General features: G+C 38.3%; 4 protein-coding genes across 7 annotated transcripts; 1 reads left to right on the top strand and 3 right to left on the bottom strand.

Annotated features, from left to right (window-relative positions):
* Positions 1–1,173: 1,173 nt before the first annotated feature.
* LOC106416484 (probable amidase At4g34880) lies at positions 1,174–3,490 on the top strand. The gene is made up of 5 exons (XM_013857378.3): positions 1,174–1,807; positions 2,064–2,278; positions 2,371–2,574; positions 2,659–2,836; positions 2,923–3,490. Exons 1-5 carry the CDS (start codon positions 1,193–1,195, stop codon positions 3,277–3,279), a joined length of 1,569 nt encoding a protein of 522 aa, XP_013712832.1. The 5' UTR covers positions 1,174–1,192; the 3' UTR covers positions 3,280–3,490.
* Positions 3,441–5,988, bottom strand: LOC106416485. Of its 2 annotated transcripts, none has more exons than XM_013857379.3 (10): positions 5,350–5,988; positions 5,099–5,158; positions 4,983–5,022; positions 4,750–4,922; positions 4,619–4,657; positions 4,429–4,518; positions 4,226–4,286; positions 4,011–4,123; positions 3,793–3,884; positions 3,441–3,702 (listed from the first exon to the last, which is right to left on the bottom strand). In XM_013857379.3, exons 1-10 carry the CDS (start codon positions 5,395–5,397, stop codon positions 3,585–3,587), a joined length of 834 nt encoding a protein of 277 aa, XP_013712833.1. In that variant the 5' UTR covers positions 5,398–5,988; the 3' UTR covers positions 3,441–3,584. The 2 variants fall into 2 exon arrangements, with proteins under 2 accessions (XP_013712833.1, XP_048604212.1); XM_048748255.1 differs by having other exon boundaries at positions 4,011–4,136; positions 4,227–4,286.
* A 223-nt stretch (positions 5,989–6,211) lies between these two features.
* LOC106416402 (transcription factor KUA1-like) lies at positions 6,212–7,970 on the bottom strand. Its single transcript, XM_048748254.1, has 3 exons — positions 7,434–7,970; positions 7,146–7,354; positions 6,212–6,945 (listed from the first exon to the last, which is right to left on the bottom strand). The coding sequence occupies exons 1-3, from the start codon at positions 7,705–7,707 to the stop codon at positions 6,373–6,375; spliced, it is 1,056 nt and encodes a 351-aa protein (XP_048604211.1). The 5' UTR covers positions 7,708–7,970; the 3' UTR covers positions 6,212–6,372.
* Positions 7,971–8,119: 149 nt separating this feature from the next.
* LOC111212384 lies at positions 8,120–9,489 on the bottom strand. 3 transcript variants are annotated; one of them, XM_048748258.1, is made up of 3 exons: positions 8,891–9,489; positions 8,552–8,596; positions 8,120–8,471 (listed from the first exon to the last, which is right to left on the bottom strand). In XM_048748258.1, exons 1-3 carry the CDS (start codon positions 9,252–9,254, stop codon positions 8,410–8,412), a joined length of 471 nt encoding a protein of 156 aa, XP_048604215.1. In that variant the 5' UTR covers positions 9,255–9,489; the 3' UTR covers positions 8,120–8,409. The 3 variants fall into 3 exon arrangements, with proteins under 3 accessions (XP_048604215.1, XP_048604213.1, XP_048604214.1); XM_048748256.1 differs by having other exon boundaries at positions 8,552–9,489; XM_048748257.1 differs by having other exon boundaries at positions 8,120–8,596.
* Between the last annotated feature and the right edge of the window lie 1,022 nt (positions 9,490–10,511).

Genomic DNA, 10,511 nt, shown 5'->3' with positions numbered 1-10,511 from the left:
TAAACATGATCTAGCTAAATAAGGATGACACTAGTTCTTGCCTTATGCTGAGATCGAGATATAGAGACAAAAGGATTATGAGAATAGATGATTCTATTACAAGTGGGAGATTGTTGGGAATGTCCTAAAATCATTTGTACTTACTCTTGTGAAAGTCGTAACATCGAAGTTCGATAATCGTATAAAATTAGGTGGTTATAATGTCTTGATAGAAACCGCTTATAATTTATGGATTAAGAATTCATTACTAATTTTATATGATCCTACAGGGTCACACACCTAAACAAACTAGATCAAAAACAATCAGGGTTATACGATATTTGTTATATGTATTTGTTATATGAAATATATCAAATTCCATATATATGCAATATCAAGGAATAATATTATTTATACTAAGTGTTATATATGATATAACACACGTACACTAATTAAGTGGAAGAATAATTGTTGTTTCTTCTGATATGAGCTTAGCCCATTGAACACTAGGTTACGTGCATCATTAGGTATAAATAATGATTATGGTGAAACCAATTGGTTACGACGAACCCTAAATACAAAGTGACTCAAAAGGTTTACGTCACTTGCGAGATTTGAATTCTGCGGCACTAGCATCCCGTTTCGATCTAGTTTGTGTGCGTGTGGATACCGGTAGAGACACGACATTTGGAGTGCTAAAGAACTCTCGATTTGATATATTCATCTTTCCGCTGCGAATAACCAGGTATATTCAGAACCATAAGATCTAGATTCATTTAAGTATTTGCATGAGATCTAGGCAAACTAAATTCATAGGTTGATTTATAAATCGTTATAAACCGGTATGAATTCCAACAATTACAACAGGGAAAATGTGAAAGAAGCCATCAAAATCTAACTGAGTTCGCTAGACTAATCACTTACATCTAAATTCCCTGATGGGAATAACAGCTCACCATAGCTATAGTTTTTTCTAAAAAAAGAAAAAAAAAAGTACGAAGGTATGAGTTCTATGCAATATTATCAAACTTGAACAACTAATTTAGTTCCAGACGGGAGAATCACTTAATGATTATTATCTCTTTAAAGTTTTACTTTACCAAAAGACATTCATTTAAACTAATTGATTTTCGTCTTCTGTTTCACGTGTTCTGTCTTCGAAAAAGAAAAAGAAAAGAAAAAAAGGTTTATTTATTTGTGACACTAATCAAACATGGATCTGTCAGAAAGAGACCATTGGCGACTAGCGTTGACCCTTTATCTCTCTCTCTCTCTCTCTTTAGCCATGGTTGCTCTGCGTTTCATCTTGTCATCATCTTTTCTTCTTCTTCATCTTCTTATCACTCAAGCTCAGCCCCACTCTCTCAATAAGCCCACCTCAACATTCTCGATTCAAGAAGCCACTGTTGATGACATCAGAGTTGCTTTCAAGGAGAAGAGACTGACATCAAAACAGCTCGTTGAGTACTATCTCAAAGCAATCTCCAAACTCAACCCCACGCTCCACGCCGTCATCGAGACGAACCCAGATGCGTTAGTCGATGCAGAGATGGCAGACAAAGAACGCCAGCTCAAAGGCGTCACTAAGCTTCCCATGTTGCACGGTATTCCGGTTCTGCTCAAGGACAACATATCCACGAAAGACAAGCTTAACACAACGGCTGGTTCCTTTGCTTTGCTTGGTTCTGTCGTCCCTCGAGACGCGGGTGTTGTCAAGAGACTCCGAAGATCTGGTGCTGTTATCTTGGGCAAAGCCAGTTTAAGCGAATGGGCTAACTTCCGATCTTCCATCCCAAATGGTTGGAGCGCACGTGGCCTCCAAGGAAAGGTCAGCTTCTTCTTTCCATCACACTCATTGCTCTATAGAGGTAGGATCTGAGATTTCGGGAATTTGAAACATTTTTTAAGAAATCTAATAAAAATATATATATTTTTTCAAAATTTGGAGGCTTATTATATCTATGTAAAAAACCTTCAAAAATTTTGGCTGGCCAAAACTAATGTTTCACTTGTATGTACTCAGATCCGGCCATGTTAAATTGTTGACGACAAAAATTAATTCAGCAAATCTTGAAATGTTGCAGAATCCATATGTTTTATCAGCAGATCCATTGGGGTCAAGTAGTGGATCAGCTATTTCTGTAGCAGCCAATCTTGTGGCCGTATCACTAGGGACTGAAACTGATGGTTCCATTCTTGCTCCATCCAGTCAAAACTCGGTGGTCGGGATTAAACCAAGTGTCGGGCTCACAAGCAGAGCCGGGGTGGTCCCTATCTCCTTGAGACAGGATAGTGTTGGGTGAGTGAGACTAAGAGCACCCACCCCCTTTCTTTTTGATTTTCTACCATTTTTTTGCAAGTTTCTATATTTTTGTCTTTTTGCAATTTTAGGCCAATATGCAGGAGAGTTTCAGATTCTGTTCATGTCCTTGATGCTATTGTGGGTTATGATCCATTGGACGAGGCCACGAGGACCGCTTCTAAGTACATACCCAAAGGCGGTTACAAGCAGTTTTTGAGAGCTAATGGCCTCAAGGGTAAGAGATTAGGCGTTGTGTTTGGTTCTCTTCTTGATCATGACATCAAAACACTAAGGTAACATTCGTTATAAGTTTTGAATTTATTTTATCATATTAAACCAACCGAGAACTCATATAGCTCTGTTGTTCTTGGACGTAGACAAGAAGGAGCCATCGTCATTGAAAATTTAACGATACCATACTCAGATAGCGGTGAAATGACAGCACTTTTGGCTGAGTTCAAAATCTCTCTTAACGCATATCTTAAAGCGCTTGTGAAATCGCCAGTCCGATCCTTAGCAGACGTTATTGCCTTCAACAAAAAATTTGCTAAAAAGGTACCATAAGCGTTAAGACTGAATTCACCAATTTTTTTGGTGTCTCAACGGAATGTAAGTCAATAGTTTTACCCCAAAAATGACAGGAAAAGGTGAAAGAATGGGGACAAGAGGTCTTCCTTGAAGCAGAAGCAACCAATGGAATGGGTGATAAAGAAAAAGAAGCGTTGCGTACAATGGAAGAATTTTCGAGGAACGGAATAGAAAAGCTAATGAAAGAGAACAAGTTAGATGCGATAGTGACATATGGTTACATGTTGAGCTCTGTCCTCGCCGTTGGAGGGTATCCAGGAATCACTGTCCCTGCAGGATATGATAGTGAAGGAGTTCCGTTTGGGATTAGCTTTGGAGGATTGAGATTCTCAGAGCCAAAGCTCATTGAGATTGCTTATGGCTTCGAACAAGCAACTCTCATTAGGAAACCACCCAAATTCAAAGCTTGAGGCACCTGCGAAGTTGATACTTGGAGAAAAATATCTTCTTGTGTACAATTATTCGGGGACTCTAGGTTGTTTTGCTTGTTTTAATCTCGGTGTATTTTGTGGTCCGTTGTTTAGGACATTTGTTTCCTTCGTTTGGGCTTAGTTTTTCAGGGAGATACATATCTTTGCAATATGAATCATATATATCATTCTATCCAAAAGTTCAAAACCATAGCTAAGTAGAGACAATTACATGTTAGTTTGTTGCTTGGTCGGAGAAAGGCACAACTCTCTCTCTCTCCTTCCCGTCTCTCCTCTTTCTGCTTTCAAACTTCTTCGGTTAAGAGTAGCGAAGATAGAATCACAACGTATGCAAGGAACGCAAATAATGCTATCTGTATCATCAATCTTGGATTTTCTCTCATGTTTGGTGACGTCACCGACCTGTCACAGAACCGATTACACATTATATATAACTTTACTCTCACACAACCACCAATAAGGAGATTTGGGATTTGTTGGTTTATTTTTTACCTTGCAATACGCTGAGAGAGCCGATGAAACGGTAAACTTTGGATGAAGACGATGCCAGGCCCCGTTAGTGTCGCCATTACTACGTTATCACCCTTTGGAATGGTACAGAGAAAGTCAGATATATGAGGGAAGGAACAAAACAAAAAAAACCTGAATCTTCTTCTCTTCTTTTAAACAAAGTTTCGTATGTAAGGGAGAGTGTAATGTAAATGTAATACCCCGAATACTGCTCGTCTGAGAGGAGTGTTGTATTTGATTTGGACATCGACTGAAGGAGTGAGAGCAGCGATGCAAGACACGTCAATGGTGAGAACTTCTCCTACCTCCAGAACTTTTTGTACAACGAACATGTTTGGGATATAGCAATGTCAGTTTTTAATGGGGGATGAGGCGACAACTACGAACAAGCATTGTGGTTGAGATAAAACCTCACCTGAGCCACCTGCGAGGATAAAAGCAAGACCCTGTCCAGATAGGCGTTGTCTCAGAAATACCTACAACAACAATCTTAATGTGAGTGAAATACATACAAGGATTTGTAGGGTTGGTAAGAATACTAGTGCAAGTCTTTCTGAAAAGGAAATCCGTAAAGACACATATATCTATTAAATGTCAGTGCAATGTTTTGTTTCTTACCTCAGCACCAGCAGCAACGATGTTTCTTGCCCTCGGGTCAAAAGAGTTGACAACCTTCACATCACTGACGGAACAAAGGAATGCATCTGGCTACAACAACAAAGAAAGACAAGGTTCTTATGCAAAACCTTGATCTAAATGTGGAAGAAGCTGAGAGTAAAGCGTCTACATTTAGGAACAGAGGCTCTACCTGGCATAAGATCTCACCTCCAAACATAGCTAAATCGATCTACATATTAACAAAATAAACAAAGATCATAAAAAAAATTTAGATCAGGCGGTACATTTAAAGGTGATAAGGAAGAGTACTAGTCCACTAACCGGTAGAATCCTAGCGAAATAATGTGCAGCAACACCCACAAATCCATCGTTTGGGGCAGTATTCCGAAGAACAACGCTGGTTACACTCTTACCGAAAATCCACTGTAAGCCTCCAACTTGTTGTTTATATGTATTCTCCATCTCAACAGACCCAGACATGTAACACATGGAACCTACTGCACCGTATCAAATTAGTAACAACAATGAATCGATTAAAACCGGTCTTTCAGTACCTGGCTTAGCAATGACTCTCTCCTCTGACTTTAACATTATCTGCCAACAATTAATTGCTAGAAGAGTTAAAAGGAGGATATATGACATCTCAAAATGAAAAGAAGAATTTGTTTACCTGAACAACTTGAGCTTCACCACCCAAAATCTGGAAAGGTGTGACTGTATCTTGTTGACTCTGCATTACAGACGTAACATTGTTATCAAATGACATAATCACATGAATACTAACTGGCCGGGTCATGCGTTCACACCTAAACTAAATTGAAGGAAGCGACAACAAATTAACATGAAATTCATACTTACAATGAAGCTCAAATGTTATTATCAGATCAACAAATAGATTACAAATGTCTCTTGGAAAGTAACCTGGTAGACATATGGCTGGAATGGAGTTGAGAAGAACGGTGCAGGCATCGTGTTGTGAAGCAAAACCTCTGACGAGGTTTAACGATTCTTGAGAGCACCCCCACACGATTGGATCGTAGACGAACTAGAAATTCGAAAATTCACAGAGTACGGCGAATCAGCTGACGGAATGAAAATAAATGGATCTTACTGGCGGACGACACATGACGCGGCAAAGTTTCATTGGTTGTGACAAGCAAAGCCACATCTCCCCTCATCACTAGGGTCCATTAAGCATCCTAGTGAGTGACAATCCTTTTGAGAGTGCAACAAACACGGAATAGAGAAACAAAAGCACTGTAAACTTTTTGGACCCTATGACCAGGCTATGACCCGAAGGTTACACGCTCATCGAGTCAGATAGAGTCATTGATTAGCAGTTTAGGCATCCATGCAACCTCGTCTTATGACACGGGACGGGTCATCCAGTCTCCTTTGTGCTTCACACTGCTTGCGAATTGGTTCCTACTTCCTAGCACCGCGTAGCTTGAAGAGCTCATTACGTTTTCTATGGGGCTGATCCAGCTCTAGTGAAAAAGCAATTGGTTCAGTGTCATGGGCCGCCAAAGAAGTTTGACACAATGCTCTAGGACTTTGTAAAAATGAAGATTGTTCTGATAATTTTACTCAGTCTAATGTTGTATCACCAATGATGGTTTCCGGTTTAATCCATTTCCAATCCGGTTAGTTTGATCAGAGGATAAACAACAATCCTTTTTATTTTATTCAAACTAACCAATTCTATTTTCAGCTCCTAGCAACAATACTAGTAAACAAAAAAACGAGAATTAAGTTTTAACCCATCCTAAAGGCAAACTAAAAGCATACAAATGCATAGATAAATTTAAGAAAAATAATAATTTGTTTTTTTTCCTCCTTTTCACTTATTTTTCTTTCTTTTTTTCACGCTAGCTGAACAAAAAGACCCTACTCAGTTAAACAAGACAGAGATTATCTGCATGCAACAGTCACTTTTGCGAATCCTTAGACCGCATGTACCACGTTGGTGATGTCTGAACAATCAGAACTAGGATTCGGCTGAAACGCCGACTGTCTCGTACCTAGCTTCAGTGAAAGAGACTGATCCGATTCTCCATTCTTCTTCTTGGACTCTCCAAGGCTAAGCTTAGACATACCAAGAAGCTCGTCGACATTGATCGGAGCTTTAGAGTGCACCGCAGTTGGTCTAAGAATCTCATGAGTCTCCTCTTTCTTGGTTGGTTCAGGAACATAACCAGCGGGCCATATTGGGTATGGAAACGGGTAATACGGTGAGAAGTAGGCTGGATATAGTATCGGGAATGATTGTAGTTGCGGTTGTGTGGTTTCTTCTAGTATGGACGTAGAAGAAGAAGCAGCAGCAGCGATGGAGCTTGGTTCACCGGTGGTAGAGTTTGTTGAGTCCATAGATTCACATTCATCGATCTCCAAGATTGATGGTGCTTGACGGGAGCTAAAAGCAAGTGTCTGATGAACAGAATCAGAACTTTGCATCAACGTTTCCACGGGAGTGTTCTCTGCTTCCGGTTCTTGCTGATCCATCGGTACATCTTCTCCCTGCAAGGATAGATTGCAGCATAAGGAGACAAAGAAGAACAAAAAGGATAGCATTTCAAGATCAAGTTCCCGTGAGAATCCAATAGAAGGCAACCCAAGCAACATACGACTTATTTAATCAAATAAACCATAGCTTATGAACCATTTTGATTCAGTATCTCTAACCTAAACCATATCGGCGTAACGAAAGAAGGACTAACCTCATCAGGAATCATATCAAAGAGACTAGAACGTCTTTTGCGACGAGACACATTAGACTGTCTAATGAAATACTTCTGAGCATGGCTAGCAACTTGTGTTGGTGTCCTCGTATTCACATAGTTTCTTGAAATGCCACGCCAATCACCTTTACCAAGCTTCTGTAAACCTAACAAGAACATCCTGTGTTCTTCCTCTGTCCATGGAGTTCCTACAAACACACAAAACCTCAAAAAAAAAAAAAAAACGAATTGGATCAACGGGGTAAATTGAATCAGATAGATGGATACCTTTCTTTCTCTCGCGGCTAGAGGAAGAAGAGCCAGCAACGAAATCCTCAGAAGCGTAACCATCACCACCAGCGACATGGTCAGGGACATCACCAGGAGAACCCGACCCATGCCCGCCCGATCCGGAGCCCGTGTAGTGGCTAAGATTCCCCATACTAGCACTTTTCCGGATCGAACCTTCGGTGAGTCTAACGCCAAATAGCTTCACCCCGCGATTGGGACATGTCCGAGAGTTGTGGCCGTTGTGGTTGCAGTGAGAACATCGACGAGTCATGGCCCCAACCCAACTCGATTTTCAATCGGATCTGATCAGAGTTGAAACGTTTTCGTCGACGCGGATCGGATCTTAGCTGATCGGAGAAGCACAGAATCTAATGGAGAGAGAAGGAGCGAAGACAATAATAATATCGGCTCATCTGGTCGGATTTATTACAAGACTTCGATTTATCCGACCGTACCGTACATACTGTAAGATATTTTTCCTTATTTTCTTTTATGTTGTTATGTTTATTTTATATAATCGAAAAAATGTTTGGTGTATCAAGGGTGGATTTTTTCCCCTTCTTTTTGTTTTATATGTTTCCACATTGAATTAAGGTCAATGCAATGTTGTCCACTTTAGTAGATTTATTTCTGGGAAAACATATAAATTACTTGGACTAATTAGTCCAATTTAGCTATTACTATCAAATGGAAATGTCATTTTTTTAAAAAAAAAATTGTAAGGATACAGGCTGTATACAAATTTGAAGAGTTTATTTTAATATGTAAAAACAGCTAACCTTTTTTTTTTTGTCAAGGGTTTCTTTCATTCATAACTCAAAAGAGAGTAAAAGTGAAACATAGTCTGAAAAACACATACATAGCAAAAGCAACAGCCAGAGAAGGCAAGGGAGTGGCAAGGTTTGTGATGTCAAGAAGACAACCTGCGATCCCATTCAAACCCATCCCTGAATGCAAGGCAGAGAAGAAGACATTAGAGTCTGAAAATACTTGAAGCTTTGAGAGTCCAGCACACGATCCTGCAAGAAGAGCTTCCTGCAGCGCCAAGGTTTCGACAGAAAAGGTTGAAACCACATATAGAATAGAGCATTGAGAGCCATGGGCTACGTACATACCATGGATATACCATCCAAAACCTCCATTTCTAAAAGCATCAATCTCTGCAACCATAGAAACAAGAGCCGACAAGACAAAGGTCCTAATACGAACCTCATACTGAGGTACTAAAAGGAGATAAAACAGAGTAACATCCTCATACTGAGGTAAAGTCAGATCCTCATACTGAGGTAAAGGCAGAGAGCTTGTAACATCCTTAACCAGAGGTAAGAGAATATTCAAAGAGAGGGCAACATCCTCATTCAGAGGTAAATGATTCATCTTGACACAACTAATACCTAAAACAAGGTAATACTCATCCATGTAGGGCTTGTTGCAAGAAGAAACAGAGAAGATACCTTCTGAACAAAGAGAGGTTTCTACAAAGAGAAACCATGGCTCGATCTGGAAAGTGGGACTGGACTGAAATCTACACATAGTAGAAACTCGCACTCCAAATGATACGAAAACAGATCTGGTTAAACCCTTGGTCATTGCAAAGAAACTTAAAGGAGTAACTGCAACCACAGGAACCAGAGAACTGACGGAAGGTTCGAGGATGTGTAGAGGAGCGAGGAGGTGAATGAGGGCGGCTGTAGAGTCTGGAGGTTCCGGAGAGATGATAAGAGAGCAAGCTTCAAGCGGAGGGGGCTTACACGGTAACGGCGGCGGATCTGGAGGAGGCCTGATATATGATGGGGGAGCAGTCACCATCAAGACCATGGAGAGAGAGCAGAGCTGCTTCAGAGGAAGGAGGAAGGCACGGCGGAGCTATGACAGAAGAGATCCATCTGAGCAGCGCACCATGGGAAGCGGGCCTGAGAGGGTTTCCTCTTACGTTTCTGTATCCTCCAGAGTGAATTTTGTAAAAACAGCTAACCTATCTTTTCTTTTAATATCATATTGGATCTTCATCTGAGTTTTACAAGTGCGATATATTTTATGATAAAAAAATATTTTGTTAATTTATAAGCATTTATGTATTAAAAATATTCTTTTTCATTTAAATTAGTGTTTTTAAATTCGATCCGGATCCGCGTTCAAACCGGTTAATTCGGTGATCCAATAATTCGATTTAGGTTTTAAAATGTATCTATATTTAAAACCTCTAAAAAATACTAAAAACAAGAGTCTATTGAACCAGGTACAAGTCAAGGTACACATAAATCTAAATATTATGTTACATAATGGCTATTGGCTATGATTGAATTATTATGTTACTTAAATAAATAAATGTTATAACCATTATTTATGAAATATAAATAAAATAATTCATTAATTTAATTGATTTGTTACTGATTGATTTTTTTGAGAAAAATAGTTAATTTATCTAAATAATTTAAAACAAAATTGTTAAAATTATTAAAAAATAAAATCTAATATTTTATATTTTCGGACACAAGATTAATTATAGTGTTGTTTGGAAACATAGATAATTATAGTGTTGTTTGGAAACATAGATAATTAAGGTAGGTTTAACTATAAAATAAAAATGCATATTTAATTTAAATTTTACAAAAGAAAGATTATGTTCAAAGGTAGGATTATGTTTTAATAAGATAAGTGATATTATATCAAGTTTCAAATTAATACCAAAACAACTCTGAAAAATGTAATGTGTGATTTTATATATAAATATGTACAACTATTAATAAGAAGCTGGTTTCTAAGTTTTTTTTTGTTTTACTATGGGTGTTCAATTCGAGTTTTAGTAGTTTCGGTTATGCTTTTTCAATTTTTTTAATATTTCAGTTTATAAAAAATAATTATCATATTAAAACCATATATTTTGGTTTGGCAGTTTATACATATATATATATATAGATTTAGTTTTGGGTTTTTCAATTTTATATAAACATATCATATCTATATTTATATTAACAATTACCGAATTGTAGTTTATATGATTAGAAACCGGATTTACTAAATAGTTAATGTATCTTAAGTAAACTAGCTTTTAAATGTATTTTCTATTTTATT

This window comes from Brassica napus, chromosome C2 (assembly GCF_020379485.1).
Source record: "Brassica napus cultivar Da-Ae chromosome C2, Da-Ae, whole genome shotgun sequence".
In the NCBI taxonomy this organism is placed as follows: Eukaryota; Viridiplantae; Streptophyta; class Magnoliopsida; order Brassicales; family Brassicaceae; genus Brassica; species Brassica napus.
This window is presented reverse-complemented; position numbering and strand designations above follow the sequence as displayed.